The sequence below is a fragment of the Podarcis vaucheri genome, assembly GCF_965113315.1.
Source record: "Podarcis vaucheri genome assembly, chromosome: 5".
Taxonomy (NCBI): Eukaryota; Metazoa; Chordata; class Lepidosauria; order Squamata; family Lacertidae; genus Podarcis; species Podarcis vaucheri.
This window is the reverse complement of record NC_138763.1, coordinates 10,316,226-10,336,383: the sequence shown is the minus strand read 5'-3', so window position 1 is coordinate 10,336,383 and position 20,158 is coordinate 10,316,226. Positions and strand designations below refer to the sequence as shown.

Below are 20,158 nucleotides of genomic sequence, written 5' to 3'. Positions count from 1 at the left end.
GCTGTTTGACAGTGGAATTTGCTGCCAAGGAGTGTGGTGGAGTCTCCTACTTTGGAGGTCTTTAAGCAGAGGCTTGACAACCATATGTCAGGAGTGCTCTGATGGTGTTTCCTGCTTGGCAGGGGGTTGGAATCGATGGCCCTTGTGGTCTATTCCAACTCTATGATTCTAGCACTGTATTAGTATTAGTAGAAGTATTAGTAGAAGGGCTAGGAGTGAGCCAGCTGGGTTATTCTTGTATTGCAAACAGACCTTGTGGTAAAAAAGATTTTGGATATTGTAAAAACGTTGCTGTCACTGGGAGAAACCTTTCCGAAAGCTGATATGGATGCAGTAAATGGAATGCTAGGCATGGGCTTCAGGTTCTTGGTTTCACATGCTTCCTTTGCGGTGAATGCAGATAAGAAAGTCTCGGCCATAGTTCACCTTTTCCCAGTAGGAAGAATAGTGACTTAACTGGACTATTGTGAGGAGTACGAAGAGATAAGGAGTGCTATGTAAATGAAATTCAGTGCTGCTTATCAGCAGTGAAGGAGCCAGTAACCTTCTCTAGCCTGAGTGAATTTGTGGAAAGTTGCATAACATGCTAGGTGCAGCTTTTTGTGCAGAAAAGCCCAGCCAAATTGGAAAGAAGCAGTTAGCAAGCCAGCTGCACTGATTTAGTAATAAATACTGTGTTAATAGACATTGGTAGGGACGCGGGTGGCGCTGTGGGTAAAACCTCAGCGCCTAGGACTTGCCGATCACATGGTCGGCAGTTTGAATCCCCACAGCGGGGTGCGCTCCCGTTGCTCGGTCCCAGCGCCTGCCAACCTAGCAGTTTGAAAGCACCCCTGGATGCAAGTAGATAAATAGGGACCGCTGTGTAGCGGGAAGGTAAACGGCGTTCCGTGTGCTGCTCTGGTGCCGGTTCGCCAGAGCAGCTTCGTCACGCTGGCCACGTGACCCGGAAGTGTCTGCGGACAGCGCTGGCTCCCGGCCTCTAGAGTGAGATGAGCGCACAACCCTAGAGTCTGTCAAGACTGGCCCGTACGGGCAGGGGTACCTTTACCTTTAATAGACATTGGTTTTGAAGCATGAGCCCTAGATAAGCTCCTGCAGTGTTGTGCGGGACTTTGGAAGCAAAGTGGTGGAGAAAGGGTGGATTCCTCAAGGCAACCAAGTTTTACCCATTTTGAAATTCTTATATTTCTTGAGCAGGCATGCATTTTAACTAGTTGCTATAACAAAAAGCATATTGGTTAGGAGCTAAATTGAGCATTTGTATAATCCAAGAGCGTGTTTGGAAGCGTTGTAAATAGCCACAAATTTGAGAACTGAATAGATTGCAGAGGTGTTTGGAAGGACATGGAATGAGTACAAAATTCCATCTCTAGAAGTTCTCTAGAACACTAGTCTTCAGCTGGTGGGCCAGGATCTTAGAACCCGCTAGTGGGTTGTGGCCTGGTCCATGCCATTATATGGTAAAAGTTTAAAGTATTGGTACCCAAAGGAATGTTTGTCCTGGGTCTGAAGAGCTTGATGACACCTGCTCTATATGATCCTGGTGAAATCACCTGTGCTAACTTGCTATTCAACAAGTTCATAAAAAGAACCTGCAATTCATTGTGTCATTCAAGAGTACTTCATGTCTGTTTCTTTATGGGTGTTTCCATAGAAAAGCAGCCTTTAATTTTAAATGTGTGTATGAGGAAGAGAGGGTTTTCGTGTTCTAAGGATTTGGTCTTAATGTGGTTTAAGTAAGGCTTAGCCTTATTGAAATCTCATATTACTATTATGATTATTATTATTTTAAAAGTGAACTTTAATTGACCCCGGGTGGAGAGAGCCTGGCTCATCCCTGGCTGTTGATTGGGCATCTGCTTTAGTTCTCCAGCTTTCCTTAAGCTTAAGGCAAAGCTGGGGAAATAGCTGCCTCCATGCAGCCTGGAGAATGGGGAAAGCTGAGTGCTCTTCCACACTTCCCTTTGCTCTGCATTTCTAGGCACATGTCTGAGCTTTCCAGGTCCAGGTCTGGTGGTGGTGGTTTGCACTGGCTCTTTCCCCACGAAAACCCATTCTTTACCACTGAATCGGAGCAAACAGCAATCTGCAGAAAACCTGAATTGACTTTTGCTCCAATTCAGCAGTAAAGAGTGGGTTTTCGTGTAGAAAGTGGTAAGCAGTGGGGCAAAAAAAATCAAAACCGAAAGTTGACCAGGAGAGTGCAGATCTGGGCTTAGAAAGCACAAGGCCAAAGGTAAGTGCAGATGAGCCCTGAGCCAGGGGTTGAACTGAATTAAATACAGAGATCACAGGTTGCAGCTGTTAAAAGTAGCCTGAAGGAGACAGAACTTGCTGCACTTGCAAGGGAAAGCATTTAGAAGCACTTACGTCTGAGCATCCCCTGAAGCTTGATTTAACTTAACCTAACCGAAGGCATCTCTGAGTCTGAAAGAAGGGTGGATTTTTAAACTGCTATTGAGCTTCCTTTTGAAGCAACTAGCTAGTTCCTGATAATGTGCAGTAATCCTAATAGGTCAGCCTTTCTGTTGGGGATTCTGGCATTGTTACATCATTTATGTGGAACAGATGGTGAGGGTTCTGGCGGCGACAGTGGCTGAATAAAGGATATCCCTGGCTTGACTCCATGAATTCTCAGTGGTCTGTGGTCCCTTGAGCTTCACAATAACGTGTAATTGGAGCATCACATAAAGCTAGAGTCATTTGAGAATCAGTCTGGTTTATAACAACACCTGAAACGTATTGCCGTGCTTCACACTCATCCTGTACTGAATTGACTCTGTGTGTATAAGAACAAGTGTCTTCATTTGTGTCATGAAGGATGGAGAAGCTGTTTTTCCCCTCTGATATTGCGCACAAACATTGCCTTTGCTGTAATCATTTTACAGATGTTCCATTAATAAATCTCTTCTCATTTTACTTGTCCTTTTGTTATTGGTCCCAGCTACTGCTGTTGTCTTTCTCCCTGAAGCGGGCACTCTGTTCTAGAAACATTTAGCTTGCCTTTCGTAAAAACTCCCCTTTAAAAAAGCAGTAAGGTAAAAGGTAAAGGACCCCTGGATGGTTAAGTCCAGTCAAAGGTGACTATGGGGTTGCAGCGCTCATCTCGCTTCAGGCCAAGGGAGCCGGCATTTGTCCACAGAAAGCTTTCCGGGTCATGTGGCCAGCATGACTATGCCGCTTCTGGCGCAGTAGAACACTGATGGAAGCTGGAGCACATGGAAACACTGTTTACCTTCCTGCCACACAGTAGCAACGTGCAGGTCAGATAGTCCTGCTTGTTCCACAAGACTAGGCATACATTTGGAAAATAAATTTATAAAATAAGCATCACTTAGGCTGCATCTGGGAACAAATACAGCTGAGAATTTTCCAAGTGTTATTTGTCAGCCAGCTGCTTTTCTGCACTCAAACCTCTTTTGTGTGCCAATTTTCAATATAGCCAACTTGTTATTTGTATCTTTCACCATGCTGGCACAAACAACTGGGCAGCCTTTGCAGGGGTGAGTTGGCAGTGCATATGGATATGCAGAGATTACTGCAAATGTTCCTTAAAAAGTTACTTTTATTAATTATTTAATGAATAAATTGTTTCCCATGAGGCATCCTGAAGTAAAAACATACAGGTAGGTAGCTGTGTTGGTCTGACGTGGTAGAAATATATATAAAAATAATAACAAAAACCAGTTGTCCAGTAGCACCTTAGAGACCAACTAAGTTTGACCATTATATATATATATATATATATATATATATATATATATATATATATATATATATATGCTTTCGTAGATTTTCACGGGTACAGGAATGCAGGTTTTGGAGTCTTCGGGTGTCTTCCCGTGTAAGAGTCGGGGTGTCTGTGCGACGTTTCGACGAGGTCTCACTCGTCATCTTCAGGCTGGTGCTTTCGGCTTCTTGTTACTGGAACAGAGCAGAGTCTGGTGTTTGAGTTCCTATAAATACTGTTGAGGGGTGTGGTGTATAGCCTCCAACGTTCTGGGCAGAGAGGAAGTTCCTAGATTAGTGTGCCTTTTCTTCTTTTGTTCCTTTAGTAGGTATCTTTTCTTATGTATTTCGTTTCTGATTAGGGATAGTTCAGTTCGTTTCAGGATCCTTTCGGTAGCTGGGGTTTTAGAGTGGAATTTAAGTTGGAAGCATGTGGGAGTTAAGTTGTTGTCTCGGCAGTTGCGTAGGAACAGGAGATCACATAAGATGGTGGCTCTTCGGATTTCTAGTTTCTCGTAGGTTCTTGTCAGCTGGAAGGTTTCCTCCCCGTAGAGGTGAGATATTTGCTTTCGTAGATTTTCACGGGTACAGGAATGCAGGTTTTGGTGTCTTCGGGTGTCTTCCCGTGTAAGAGTCGGGGTGTCTGTGCGACGTTTCGACGAGGTCTCACTCGTCATCTTCAGGCTGGTGCTTTCGGCTTCTTGTTACTGGAACAGAGCAGAGTCTGGTGTTTGAGTTCCTATAAATACTGTTGAGGGGTGTGGTGTATAGCCTCCAACGTTCTGGGCAGAGAGGAAGTTCCTAGATTAGTGTGCCTTTTCTTCTTTTGTTCCTTTAGTAGGTATCTTTTCTTATGTATTTCGTTTCTGATTAGGGATAGTTCAGTTCGTTTCAGGATCCTTTCGGTAGCTGGGGTTTTAGAGTGGAATTTAAGTTGGAAGCATGTGGGAGTTAAGTTGTTGTCTCGGCAGTTGCGTAGGAACAGGAGATCACATAAGATGGTGGCTCTTCGGATTTCTAGTTTCTCGTAGGTTCTTGTCAGCTGGAAGGTTTCCTCCCCGTAGAGGTGAGATATTTGCTTTCGTAGATTTTCACGGGTACAGGAATGCAGGTTTTGGTGTCTTCGGGTGTCTTCCCGTGTAAGAGTCGGGGTGTCTGTGCGACGTTTCGACGAGGTCTCACTCGTCATCTTCAGGCTGGTGCTTTCGGCTTCTTGTTACTGGAACAGAGCAGAGTCTGGTGTTTGAGTTCCTATAAATACTGTTGAGGGGTGTGGTGTATAGCCTCCAACGTTCTGGGCAGAGAGGAAGTTCCTAGATTAGTGTGCCTTTTCTTCTTTTGTTCCTTTAGTAGGTATCTTTTCTTATGTATTTCGTTTCTGATTAGGGATAGTTCAGTTCGTTTCAGGATCCTTTCGGTAGCTGGGGTTTAACACACACACACACACACACACGTGCACACAGAACACTTAAATATATGAAAGCAGCTAAAACATCTGCATGTTTAAATGCAGTTCATATATAACCAATATGTGTGCACACACGGAATGTGAAAATAACTTAAAATTCAATACAGATATCAACTTGTTTATCCCACATCGTCATGAAAATTAGTTTGACTGAGAGAGTGTGCTACATTTGAAAGGGATGTTCACAACGTCTATGTATGGTACCTGCAAAATTCTCCCATTGGTGATGATTTATTCATTGTGTATATTTTAAAAAAATTCTTAGCTGTTTTTCATTAATATATTCAAGACAGCGTATATATACAGTTTAAAACTTAACAAATAAAAATGCAACCAGGCAAAAAAAATTAAAAGCTAAGAACAATATAAAACAATTCCAAGGAGACTCATCTATATTCTGAAATGTCTGGGCAAATAGGAAGGCTTTCAGATACCCTTACTAGCAAATTTGCCGGGGAAATCTGAAGTCTCCCATATTAAATACCTTTAGGTCAAATGATAATACACTGACCGTGGCAAACTTTCTTTCGGAGGTCACAATAAACAAAAGACCATCATGCTCCAGACATAACAAAATGACTACCTTGGTCTCTTTCACCTGTTGTTTGGTTGTTTTAACTGTATCTTGTTTGGAAACTTTTGTGGGTCTATGGACCGCTATAAAGATATTTGATTTGATACCTGCCCAGTTTCTGTAGCCTAGATTATTTACAATGGTATTTTGAATCTTCCACTACAGTGGTGCCTCGCAAGACGAAAAGAATCCGTTCTGTGATTCTCTTCGTCTAGCGGTTTTTCGTCTTGCGAAGCAAGCCCATTGACGGATTAGCGCTATTAGCGGCTTATTGGCTTATCGGATCAGATGATAAGCGGCTTAGCGGCTTAGAAAAGGGGGGGGAGGAGGAAAAAAAAACCCGCAGGAACTCGCAATACATTTTCGTCTTGCGAAGCAAGCCCATAGGAGATTCGTTTTGCGAAGCACCTCCAAAACGGAAAACTCTTTCGTCTAGTGAGTTTTCCGTCTTGCGGGGCACCACTGTATATGAATGCAACTTTGCAAATGAACTATTGAGTAGGCCCAGTTCTCTCCATGGGACTTAACTATTCCATCTAGGATTTGTGAAAGTGTCTCCCGAACCTTTTGGAAACTTCCATGTGCATAGAGCTTCCACCTGCAATATGAATACTGTCAGCCAGTGCTGTCCAGTGCTACACACTTGGGAGTGTAGGAATATTTCTCGGGAACGTCTGCATAAGAGTAATTTCCAAGATCCTGTGCTGCCCACCCTGCCCCATCTGTATGCTTGTTGTGTGAGGTGATATGCCAGCTCATCTTGCCAAGTGCACAGTTTACATTTTTTATCAATCAAATTGAAGGACAAAGTGTTCACCTCAAGCAGTGTGCAATCAAAGAGTCCTGTGGGCCGCAGACAATTACTGCTTAAACGTCCCCCCCCCAAATGTTTCTTTCTTTCTAAACATGGCCCAGCACATTTGTAAGGTCACTTCAGGGTGTGAGTGAATATTATGGAATCATAACTCTGTTTAAGGTGGAGTAAAGCTTAAAGATCAGTGCTTATCGTTGTTAGTTATGGAATTGTTTTCTTTCGTATCACAGTTAACTATGGACTGGTGGTGGCTCTGATCCAGGAATGTTTGCACTAATGGGGCTCCCTTGGTGTGGATGGCAGACCAATAGTTTTGCGTATACGCTTGGTGGATCATTTTGCTATAGACATGCAAAGCTCAGATAGATAGATAGATAGATAGATTTCCAATATATAACAATTACAAAAAAGATAAGAAAGAATACTAAAACAAAATCCCAACTCCCTCTCTCCCCACCCCCTTCCAGGACATACTAAGTTCAGTAAACTTGTTCTTTGTGGGTGGGGTTTACTTTCCCCTCTTCATAAGATAAAAATTTGTAATAAAAGCTGACAAGATTGACTGACTTTAGGTGAACTACCGTATTTTTCGCCCCATAGGACGCACTTTTTCCCCTCCAAAAATGAAGGGCGCCTCTGGAGGGTGCCCCGTGCTTTGGGCGGGTGTCCTCAAGCCTCGCGCGCCCGGCGGGAGGGCCTGCCGGGCACGCCAGGCTTGGGGCGGAAGCCGCGGCTGGGGAGGGGAATAATTTTTTTTTATTCATTCCCCCCCCCCAAAAAAAACCGAGGTGAGTCCTATGGGCCGGTGCGCCCTATAGGACGAAAAATACGGTATATACACCTGCTTCTCAGGGCTCAAAATTAGCAGGGCACCAGGCGCATTTTACATCTAAAGATTCTCCATTTGCGAGCACCTCAAAAAGTCCGGGTGCCATTTTTTGTGCCTGGCTGACACTCAAGGATTACTGAAATGCATGCACTTTGAAGCTTCAAAGTATATGTTAAAGATAGACAATATGTTAAAGAGTTTAACAATAAATAGTAGAGTGTTTTGAAAGCAAGTATGGTAGCAATATTTTTATTGTAAACACAAAATTAAACATGCATTAACAATTTCTGCTAAAAATGTGATATTAATAATGTGTCACTTATGCGAATTGTGTATTAATAAAAAGTGTTGCTGGACCCCCCCCCCCCCGGTCACTAGGCATTCTGTTTTGGTGCCTGAGACCAGGTCCCAGAAGCCATTTGACTCCTAGCTTTTCTATCCCAGTTTCTAACACCGCTGTGCTTCTGCTTATATACTATTCTCAGTGGACATACACTGTCCTTGCGCACTGAGCAGCTCATACACTGTTCCTTGATGGATTTCCATGTAGACATCCATCAGGGATTATTTAGCTGTGATTGCTACATTGCAGAGGATTGGACTTGGGGTCACTTCCATCTCTACAGTTCTATGTACCAAATCTTTATTGAACGTGAACTATTTCTCTCTTTAAGGAGATTGTAATAATATTTAAAATTGTAAACCACCTTGGGAGCTTTGGCAGAAAAGTGGTATATAAATGCAATAAATAATCATAAACAACACACTTTTCACATGCTACAATATTGATTTTATCTAGTTCTCTCAAGTAGTGGAAGCACGCCTGGTTCTATTCTTGTTAGCAGTTCTGCAGCTTTACTATCCTGTTTACGAACACATCTTTTCAATCAATAAGGGTTAGGACTATAATTAAAATGAAACCAGAGGATGTGAGAGCTCTTAGCAAGAAACTGAATGTTGCTGAAAAGTGCTCTGGAAGGTTTCTAGTAAGTTAACAATAAAACATCCTTTGTTCCACTCCTTGATTGTGCTTGCAGTTAGAAATTGTGTTTGCTAACCTTTTATCTCTGTTTTGGCTGGGAGGAGGATGCTGACCCTACAAGCCTGGAGGAGGAATAGAATTGCTTTTTTTAAAAAGGTTCATTTAAAAGCATAGCATCTTGTCTGTAGTGTTCAGTAGTTACTTCATTGACCTGATTTTCAATGGTCCCCTGTAGCTTATGGCCGAGCACTCACAACTCCTTCTAACCCTCCTTCTGTAGCCATGCCTTTTAGGAAAAAAAGCACAAGAGCCTTTTAATTGCTTGCATGAAAGTTTTGAGAGCCAGCAAATATCAGTAGCTGGATTTGATCTGACAAAGCACTTCCTGAAACACAAGGTCATCTCTGCCTGGCAGAATGCAGGTGGCACGATTGCAGCTAAGCTCTATTTTATGTAAATGTCTCCTTCCCTGTGAAAAGATTTTGGAGAGAAACAATTTAGTAAATGAAATGCGTTTATGCTTGAAAAAGGAATGGAAGCATGAATCCCAGTCTAAACCTAATTAAAACCCACAGCCTTGTCAGATTTTTGAAATGCAGCAATTCAGCGAGAGCTTTCTAGATTATAGAACTTTAGTATAGAACTATATTACACAACTTTCTATATTACAGAATTCAGGGGCTCTGAGGAGGATTTATGTGCCATAGTGGCAACGTTTTCATGCTGAAACTTAGGAAACGGGGAACGGCTCTCGTTTACTTTATGGCTTGGAAACTGAAATATTAAACACTGCAGTTTTTATGCAGAAGCATTGCTGTAGAGTAAGCATCAGGCTGCAGTGAACTGAGTGCCCTGCTTAAAAGAATGGAAAAACTTACGTTTTGGGAGCCAGTGTTGTTATAGCAGAGTGTAACTGTGCCTCAGCCTCACATCACAGGGTGGCTATGAGGATAAATTGAGGAGCAGCATCTACACTGCCTTGAGATCCTTAGAGGATATGAGAGAGAGCTGAATTTTAATAAGTAATGTTCAAAAATATGCCTCTGTTAGATAAGAGCCAGATGACATTTTTGTCACTTGATGGCTTGTTTACATGAAACATTTTGTCATGGAGTCTGTTCGTAATGCGAACAAGCTCCCAACAATTAGTCTCTGTCTTGTAATTAACATGCAAAATACATCAGGGAAAGGGTTTAGTTACGATTAGTTGTAGCCAATTGAGCTACTTAGAGTAGACCTATTAAAATCAGTGGGTGAATAATTTAAGTACATTGATTTCAGTGGGGAGCGTACTTGGCTATAACCTGATCTACCTATAGATGACAAGCATCCTTGTCTCTGTACTAGTGAATGAGATGTACACAGTTTTCTTTTAATAATACTTTTTATTTATTGCTACTGTTTATTAACAAGAGAGAGGGGGTGTTTTGCTTTTGTTTTTGGAAGATACAGCAGCTGAGAGAAGAAAATGGCATTCCGTGATCTTGAACACACCTCTTCAGAGACAACTTACATTGCTTCTTCATAACTTGATTTACCTTTGAGGTTTTCTTACTTCCTCTTAGCTGATCATGTGTTCTAGTTTCGTCTACTACAAGCATAGGCAAACTCAGCCCTCCAGATGTTTTGGGACCACAGTTCCCATCATTCATGACCACTGGTCCTGTTAGTTAGGGATGATGGGATTTGTAGTCCCAAAACATCTGGAGGGCCGAGTCTGCCTATGCCTGGTCTACTAGGTCACAGCATGTGTGAGTTGATGTAAGATAAGGGAGAAATCACCTTAATAATGAACAGTTCAGGGGACAATAATTGCTTCTGAGTGTAAGAACCTGTCTAAACTGGCCTTCATGTACTTGGTGTTCTCTACTATTTCGGTCTGCAGCAACCATCAGCCTCAGTCACATGGCCAATGTGTAGGTAGGAAAGATGGAAATCGTGCTTTCCAAATGCTCTGGAGAAGGCTGATCGAAACTGAACAGCTGAAGGCTCTTCATAGCAATTTCCCACATCAGGAAAGTCCAGTTCCAAGTCTTTCTAACTAGGAGCAGTTGGCCATGGCGTTCAGTTGAAAAATTTGACAACAAACATTTTATCTACACAGGACCAAATACCAGCCGTTGAATTAGTGCATTTGGAGAGGAAAATATAGCAGGAAAATAACTTTGCAAAATTATTGTGCACCAGCAATTTTTTAAAAAATCTCAAACTCATTGCCACTGACTCATTCTTAAATAATAAAACAACTAGTAATGGACTTACCCCTTCCAGTTAAGATAATAACATGGTATTTTGCCAGTGCTGTGTGGAACATTGGCAAAGAATTTTGCATCTTAAGTAATTTTGATGAAAAGATAGTTTCCAACCTTTTTCAGGTCCGTCTTGCCTAATAACTTGCCAGTGTTGCAACTACAATTTGTTTAATAACTGCTGAGTTGTATAGGATACTCAGAAAAGGTATAAAATCTTCTAATTCCCAAATCTGGCTCATAAAACCATAGGCCCAAGGGATCTTCAGTTCATTTTGCCCTATAACAAACATCTTTGAAGCCCAGGGGAGTTTTAAAAGAGAGTTTATTGTTTATAAAGGCTTTAAACTGCTTTTAATATATAAAAATCTCAGAATTTTGTTAAAAAGAAAGCCACTGGTCACAGTCAATTCCTTGGTCATGGCACAAAATCACTTTTTGGACCCAGACCATAGTTTGGCACCAGACACATTTATCTTTCAGGTCAGATGGTTTTAATTCTCTATTGACCTTCAGTTGCACATGTTACTCTACTTCTTGTCCTTTATACGTCATTTTGATTGCAAGTAGTGTTTTTTTCTGTTCTCTGTATTGATGAGTTTTCTTGCTCTATTTTGGCTTTATAATGTTTACTAGGGAATGGGATGAACCATTAGAGGAAATTTTGTTTAATGGCCAGATGCTTCAGACTTAGTGATGTTGGCCCACAGTTAAACCTGTATTTACAAGTGAGTTCTGTAGACTTTTTAGAAAGGGGTATAGCCTTTGGTATAATACCTCTTGAAATGTTGGATAGCTGGTGTGTTTGCTTTCCAGTCTGAAATGCCCATCAGTGAAAGGAAGTCCTACCCCTTTAAGCTAATTTGAGGAGAATCCCCTAGCCTGGAAGTACTGAACCCAAATTTGTGCAGAAGTTCTATATAGTAATTCATGCAGGTTGATGCCAGTGCATAATCACTTTTGCAGCCTCTCGGTCTTAATAAAGGCTGGGGGTGGGGAACCTTTTTCCAGTCATAAGGGGCACTTTCCCTGATGGGAAGATTGGTGGTGGTGTGGGGGGCTACAGGCTAAAGTGAGCAAGATAATAGGAGTGACCTTCACCTTCGTCCAGTAGGCTACACAAAAGCCAGCGCTTTCCCCATACACACTTCATCCACCCAAACATGAGACATTATCACTGTTCAAGGACACATCCCAGCCAGAGAAAGTCATGTGTGGTGGCATCTGCAGGGGAAAACTGCAGGAGAGGGGCTGTAGGCTTTGAACCCCACTTTGCAGCCCCACCTGCCACTCTTCTACCCGCTGGGGCTCCAGACCCAGTTTCCATCCTTGAAAGAGAAGTCGTGTTTCCAGATGTAGTTGGATTCCAGCTCCCATCAGCTCAACCCAGTATGGCCAATGGCCAAGGATAATGGGAGTTGTAGTCCAGCTTGATCCTCAATTTAGAAAGCGCCTTTGTCAGTTTGTGCCTTTTCAAAGCAGCCAAGGCTGAAATTGGGAAGGAAATTGCATGGTAGCAATGGGGCCTGAGGTGGAATCCTGAACTCTGGAACAGGGCTGGAGAAGTATAGCTTCTTCTTGCTCACTTGGCAGTAGTCTGGTCTTAGCAGCTGAGGTTCAGGAAGGGAAATTGAGTGAGACAGGATGTGAAACAGGTTGTGAAATGCAGTCTTCTCTCTCCCTGCACCATCACCAGCTCTCAGTGGGAAAGGCTGGGCAGGATAAGGGAAGTCTTTGGTCCACTGTCGGATTGTGACTGTGCAGCTCTAAAAGGTAGGCTGGTCTTCACTTGCAGGTCCAGTGGGAGGAGTCGTCCTGGCTCCATGCTTCAGGGAAAGTCAGAAATAGTGAGAGAATGTCCTCACATTCCTCTAAATCAGTCATATGCAAACTCGGCCCTCCAGATGTTTTGGGACTACAACTCCCATCATCCTTAGCTAACAGGACCAGTGGTCGGGGATGATGGGAGTTGTAGTCCCAAAACATCTAGAGCAGTGTTCCCCAACCTTGGGCCTCCAACTGTTTTTGGACTACAGTTCCCATCATCCTTGACCACTGGTCTTGCTAGCGAGGGATGATGGGAGTTGTAGTCCAAAAACAGCTGGAGGCCCAAGGTTGGGGAACACTGATCTAGAGGGCCGAGTTTGCCTGTGCCTGCCCTAAATTCTCTGACTCTTGCCACTTGAGAGTGTGTTCCAGCAAAGTGAGATGCCAGTCCCACAGGTTTCTCTGTACAAGTCAGAGGACTTGGGGAAGAGGAGGAGGTAGTCTTCACATCCCTGGTCAGTAGCTAGTTCTGCTGCATGGCCAAGTGCCTGTATTTCCTTCCTCTCTGTAGGGTGAGGAGATATGTACTTAGTTTTGTGTTCATGAACAATGGCTGGGAGAGGCAAAGGGTGGGGTGGGTGCTCTTCTCCCTCCCTCCCTCCCTCCCTCCTTCCCTCCCCCACTTCTCAGAGTGTGAAATCCGGGCAATGGATGTGTGGGTCTCCTATTCGGTGACTAACTCTTGTGGGTTTTGCTCTGTATCAAACCTTTGCCACCTCACTTGCTACTTTCTGTACAAATGTCTTCTGCCTTTTGGTATCTGTTTCCACTTCGCTTTGATGTATTCATTCTGCACCATCACCCCAGTTCCTTCTTTTTATGTGCTCTGGCAGAAAACCAGTAATTTCCCCTTAACTTGCACTACCTGCAGGTGCTAATTTCTTCTGACACTTGTATACTTTTTGACACTTGCCTAAATTCATACTTGTTTTCATGGCTCTTGTCCAAAACTCTTGGGAAACACTACAAAGGTTAAAATAATACCATTAATCAATGTATTTAAATTATAATAAAGAGCATTTCAGGAATGAATAGCAGATGTTCCTTCTTTCTACCATATGTTGAATTCAGCAGAGGTTTTTTAATTGTGGAAATTAATTGTTTAAACTGTTGGGGATTTCTATAGCAGTAAACATAATCTTTGGGTTAGATGTTGAATGCTAGTTCCAGTGCATGCTTATCACTGAGGTCAACTGGTTGTCCTTGGGCAAGGAGTCATTTGGTGGTATTGGAGTAGTTCTATTGAAGACAGTGCCATAACATAGTTAGGATCATTAATTTCAATGGATCTACTCTGAGTAAAACTTAGCTGAGTACCACCCACTATCGTCTGAGGATAAAATCCAGGCTTACTTGATATCAATTATTGTAAATGCTGTAGAAATTATTTGTGGATATAAGTGGAATCACTTTTCTTCTTTCAGGGTTTTGACCCACCACATCAGAGTGATAACCGAACTATTTATATAGCCAATCGTTTTCCTCAGCATGGTCATTATGTTCCTCAGAAGTTTGCAGAAAACAGAATAATCTCCTCTAAGGTAAGGGAAACCTTTACCTACCTGAATTTTTGCTTTGTCCCGCATGCTGGATAAAGGTAGGTTTTGACTTTGTCTATTCAGGTCATGTCAGAATACAAAAAATAACCAACCAGCAGCCCAACTCAAAAACATATGTCCAAAAGCTCAGATTTCATACCAGCAATAATATGTACCTACATATTAGTGTATTTTCACATTGATTGTAGCACACTTAACTTCTGAATGCCTTGTTTTCCTATAAAGTCTAAAACTGCTGTTACAGCATTATCAAACAATGCAAAACCGTTCATCCACCTGCTGAATATGCGCTGACGTCTCCATTTGTATCATGTACAAGAAAATCATTGGGTTGGTCCTAATTCTGAGTTTTGGGGCATGGTTTGACATACACCAGCACATCTAGGGTGTGAGGATGATTAAGTAGGAAATGTTTACAAAGCAATCCCGCATAGAGATCGGGGCTTCTTTAAAATTAATACTTAATGTATGATTGACCTTTCCAATTAATCCATTAAACCAAAGTACAGTATATTCCCCAAGCTACCTATTCTTGGTCAGTACACTGATTTTCTGCTCACTGCTTAAAAGAGAATTTGTTAGGGACCGTGTCTGTGTCCATAAAAGAATAAGAAGTTAAACTCCCCCAAGTGCTGGCCAGATGTCATGACAGTGGATGCTGAAAAAGAATAGCAGAGTGTGAATGGCTATTAGCACAATATTTTGGTGAAACTTGGCTGGTGAGAAATCTGAGTGGAATTTAAATGAATGGTGCTGGCGGCAACCGTAGATTCTACAGGGCAGGTTTCTAAAACCCGCTGTCAGTTTATTCTTTTAGATAACTTTTTAGAAATGAGAACGCTGCAAAGGCTAAAAGAATGTTGGGAATGGGACCTTATGCTTTGCAATACGAAAATAGGCAATAGTTGCAATAGGCAACGCTGCATGGACAAAATTATGGAGTAAGAAGTCAGTGCATTCTGTGTCAATGTAAGGAAAGCAAGCAATGCATAAAAACATTTTCTGTTGGCACTTCATGCCTATTAAATTGTCTTCCACCTCACCATCATTTTCTCAGAGGTACTGGAGATGTAGTATCTCCAGTTCCCACTCTGTGTATTATATTGTGTATATGTGTTTTGTAAGGGGGGGGGGGGGATTAACTGGTTATTTACAGGTTACAGCAAGACTGCCCATCACATGCATTTGGAAATAATAGGGAAAAGCCACGATGTAAACTTGGTATGATAAAGTGTGGTTGCTAACCCCAAAAGTTCAATTCTATAGAGGATTGTAAAAAAAGAAAGACATTTTATCCAGTCCAGTTTGACTTCGTAAAACGTATAAACAATCAAAGTGACTAATGTATTCAAAGTCAGAGAGGTCAAACAATTTTATGGCCATTTTGTGGGGGGAAAGTACATTTATAATGCATTGGTGTAAGTTCATAAACATGTAAATCCTTTATTAGGTATAATATAATCTACCGTATTTTTCCATGTATAAGACGCACCACATGTGATGTCAAGTGTGGGGAAGGTGACTGTGATTTGGGGGAAATGATTTTATGGTCCAAAGTAGAATCCAAACCAGGCCAAATTAGGTCTCTGGACTGGAGGTTGTCATTCCTCTGCCAGATTTTAGGTGGTCAAAAGCTGAACTTGGAAAATAAGTTTTTCAGTCACTAATTGCTATCTCTCAAGTCTTTTCCTTGGGTTAAACTAATGGTAAAAAAAATTTTGACATGAGATTTTGGAAAGAGGGTTATCTTATTTTAGATCCACTTAATAAATTTCTTTGGGAAACTCCCTCATATTTAAAGCTGAAAATTGTTTTATCTTCTGCAGTGTGGCTTGTGACTCTGCTTGTAACTGTTGATATTTCTTTCTCTTACAGTATACTGTATGGAATTTTGTTCCCAAAAATTTATTTGAGCAGTTCAGAAGGGTAGCCAACTTTTATTTTCTTATTATATTTTTGGTTCAGGTAAGTAATTTATATTCCGCTTAATACCAAAATAAGCTTTAAGTAATTTATAGGCTTCTAAGTGATTGGATAATCTAGCATTGCTTTAGGATATATAACAGATGTGGACTCTCACATACGGGAATTGATTGTTATGGTTGTTGATTGTTGAATATAAGGATGCTAGTGTATGAGGATTTGGTTTAGTAACTCTTAATGCATAGAATTAAGCCTTGACATTTTGCAAATATGAGGGGTTGGTTTCCAGTGAATTTGATTTTTAATACAATAATTTAGAATAAAAAATTTGTCCAGTAGCACCTTAGAGACCAACTTCGTAGGACCAACATGGCTACCTACCTGAATAATTTAGAAGGAAGAGTTAAAACCTTGAAAGAAATTTATAGTCAAATGTTGCTGGTAAGTGTGAGATAGCCAGTAATAATGGATTTGCTCTGAGGTGGAGTGGGAGAGGTAATCTCTATTCATTTCTCGCTAAGCCAGAAAATGACCAGGTATCTTGCTTGATGTGATACACTTTGCATATTCTCACTACCCACCTACCACGAATAGAAAAGAATTCAGGAAAGCTAGAATACTCAGGCATTAGCTTTGGAGCATAAATGCATGGTGACATGTATTCCATCACTGTCAAAATAAGAAAGGACATCCTTTTTCCTTGTTTTGGTAATCTGATAAGGAGTTTCTCAAACCCCTGTCAATAAGGAGCATCCTCTATAACATATGAAGGAGAGCTTGAGAGTTAAATCATCTCTTTCTCCTCTGCTATTTATTTAATAACCAGTCAGATGGCAGGGTAGATTTCTCCCTGGCGACCTGATCAGCCCTCTTACTCGGTTGAGTTGGCCTTTGGGCTGGCTGTGCTTGGAGTTATATTGGCTGTTTTGCTGCAGTGCTGTAGCAGAGTATTAAAATGCCTCTAAATTGCTTTGTAATAACAGGTGCAACACCTATCAGGCAACCTAAAGTTTGAATATTGTCCAAAACTGCTAAGTAATTTCAAAGCGCACTTTAGACTGCAAAGTCATAAAGCACCCTTCTAGAAATGTATATGAGAGAGCATAATTTCCTAAGAGAGCATTACTGAAGTGTTCCTTCACAACCTTGATGTCTCTCAGTGATAGATAATAAATGTGCAGTGTAAACCTCAACCCACCCCTTCTACTTTTGGTCTAACGCACCTTTCCTCCAGTTGTAATATTGGGTCATGATATTGTCATTGCAGTCCATGACAAGGCAACCTTTTCTAAAGGTATTAGACATGCTTCCTTGCCCCAGCTGTGTTAGGAGGGTCTTAACAAAAGTACTTCCTCATGGCATGGGCTCTTCAGCTTCAGCCTGGCACTAAACATGTCCCCTTGATGTGTCACAACCAGGAACAACTAGGACCAGCCTGTTGGATTCAGTGCAGCATGAGCTGTGTGGTAGCAGTAACTGGCCCCTAACAACAGGACACAAGTGTTGACACAACCTTTGGTTCCATCTTGTGCACATGCACACCCCTGGGCTTGGTTTGGTTTCATTTGTTTGTTTCATTTTGACTCATAGGTCAGTTCTATACTGGGTGATCACAGAATACTCGCTGGGATTTCTGCATAAAAATAGTACATTAAAAATCCATTTGTAGCCATTTAATAATTTTTTAAAAAGTGAGGGCAAAGAGGGCGGGAAACCATGAAACCTGGAAAATCAGGTTCTCAATAAATGTGTTTAAAGGTTCTTTTCCTCCTGTCTGTGCAGGTTGGCATATAGTGATGTCATCTAGTTGTGAGTCATCGGGAACAGGCTTTCCTTTACACTTTTTACAGCTTATTTCACAAGTTCTGTTGAAGCCTCTGCCCCTCTAAAAATAGATCTGAGAAAGAAAGGAATCCTGACATCCAGGAAAAGCTGGTTCATAAGAAAACACACAAATGTTAATATTTGAGCAGCGAGTTCTATTGAACTGTATTGTCAATATGAACTACTTTGGCTCATTTGTCTCACTTTTCCGTACCGGTTTATTTCCTAGTTGGTACTTGAATGCTTTCAATTTCTGTCAGGGAAACAAATTGAAAAACGCAATTTAATTTGCAACACTTGTTCTGTTTGCAAATAAGGTTAGAATCAATACTGGGATAATATTAATGGATTTCAGCGTGCGCGCACACACACACACACATATGTATACACACATATGTATACACACATATACACACTCCACACACACACACACACACACACACCCCCCAATGAAATTGGCTTGAACTTGCGTATTTCATTTTTTATGCCTATTCCATAAAGGAGTTCAGACTGGATTTAAAATGAAAACACAAAACAAAGCAAGGAGCCATCTAGCATACAGTTAACAAACAAAACCCAGGACAAAAGACCGACTTAAATGCTCTTCAAATGATTGTACCTCATTCCAGTAGACTACTGACTGCCTTCATGGTTGCAAAAGGGAAGTCCCATAGGCCACATTCATGCATGATGCTAAACTTGGAAAAGGCAGACTGTGTGGCTTTCCAGATGTTGCAGGACTACAGCTCCCACCCCTGATTACTGGACATACCGGCTGCAGTTTATGAGAACTGGAAACATTTCACTCTTTGTAGAGCTTTAGAGCTTTGTAGATAGCATACAGGTTTCATGGCTTATCATGCACAGTGGAATCTGCAGCCCAGGCTCTTTCAACCTGGCTGTTGGTATAGCCTTTGTTTTCATTAGAGATGCCTTCGATGCCTTTTGATGTCAAATGCTACTTACAAATTTAAAAAATACAAGTCCTTACGGAACATAAAGGATGCTGGAAAAGGTGCCTTTGGAGCATGCAAAATGGATGTAAATGAATTTGTAACTCAGGAGTGCAGAATCTAGGACTCTTGGTGTAGAGTTGCAAACATGTCCTGATAAATGCATTGCTAGCCAACAGTTTCGAAGATATCCTTTCCCGCATGTTTGTGGTGCTGTGCTTATGGTGGTTAGCGTTAGCACCTGGGATTGTAAAAAGCTACAAGCCATTAGTCAAATCTGTGCTGTGTGAGCCCTGTTTCTGTGTTCACTGTATTCTCTCCTACACAGGGTTATGCTCGCCTCTTGTTCAGTGCCATACTACTTAGGTGTATGCTCAGTGGCGTAGCGTGGGGGGTGCAGGGGGGGTCCGGCCGCACTGGGCGCAACATGGGGGGGCGCTCGTACCTGCAGCTCTCTGCCCCCTGCTAAAATCCATGGGTTAGGGGGCGCAAATTACTTGCCTTGCCCCGGGTGCTGACAACCCACGCTACGCCACTGTGTATGCTTGAATTGGTCGGTGCCATTTGCCTCAGTGAGTGGGTGGGAAAGAACTTAATTGGTGCCACTGTGTGGTTACTTCACTCACTTGCTAACATTATCTGCTGCATGCACCACACAGTCTTCCAGATGGTTTAGATTGACCACAAGGCAGCACCTCCCATGCCGCTGCATGAAAGTGTGACTAAGCTTGTTGTCAAAACAAATACCAAGTGGTACTTAGCTGCAAACTGATACCTAATAAGTAGGCAAGCCTTAAAACTAGTTCTCTACAAACAAAGCAATTTGGACTACTAAAAAACCCCCCACATATTGGCTCCTTTAAGTGAAACTTCAGTGTTCAAAGTGGATGACAGATTGTCACTACGTTGCCCTAACTGTTTTTCAATAAAGATTGGCTATATAGGATGCTAATCCTTGAAATTCCTTCGTGATTGTTTGCATAAAATCTCTTATTCTAGCTTCCTAGAGATGTGTTAAATCCTCCTTAGAGGTAGGAAGTCTCTTGGATTAATGTTAGTTTCTGAATAATTGCTGTTCCATTCATTTATTTTCTTGAAGACATGCATCATATCCTGCAAGATGGCGTTTTCTTTCCAGCAACATGAAAACAATAAAAGCAGAGCTTGTTGATATTTTCTGCTGCAGTTAGCACAACAGTGTTAATAGGGCAGGTTGTGATTGCCTATTTTGCAATAAGAGCAAAGGGAACCTGTTAGTTAGGATTAAGGTACATTGCTAGGCATTGTGCAACTTCAGTCTCTCTGTCATGCTGAAATCTTGTTTCACACGTGCCCTTCTCCCAGCAGCTCTGTGAGCAGTCCTCTCTGTGCTGAGAGTGGAAATCTAGGGAGCCACTTTTCAGACCTGTGTCCACTCCTTGTGC

At 41.8% G+C, this 20,158-nt stretch overlaps 1 protein-coding gene across 11 annotated transcripts in view; it reads left to right on the top strand.

Annotated features, from left to right (window-relative positions):
• ATP11B (ATPase phospholipid transporting 11B (putative)) overlaps positions 1–20,158 on the top strand; it is an 86,625-nt gene that overhangs the window by 7,613 nt on the left and 58,854 nt on the right. For all 11 annotated transcript variants that reach the window (XR_014220093.1, XR_014220094.1, XM_082223945.1 and 8 more), the window contains exons 2-3: positions 13,900–14,016; positions 15,910–15,999. Coding sequence is in view for 9 of the 11 variants with exons in the window: in XM_082223945.1 (XP_082080071.1) it covers positions 13,900–14,016; positions 15,910–15,999 (207 nt within the window). In the remaining 2 variants the exon portion in view is untranslated. The remainder of the gene's footprint in view (positions 1–13,899; positions 14,017–15,909; positions 16,000–20,158) is intronic.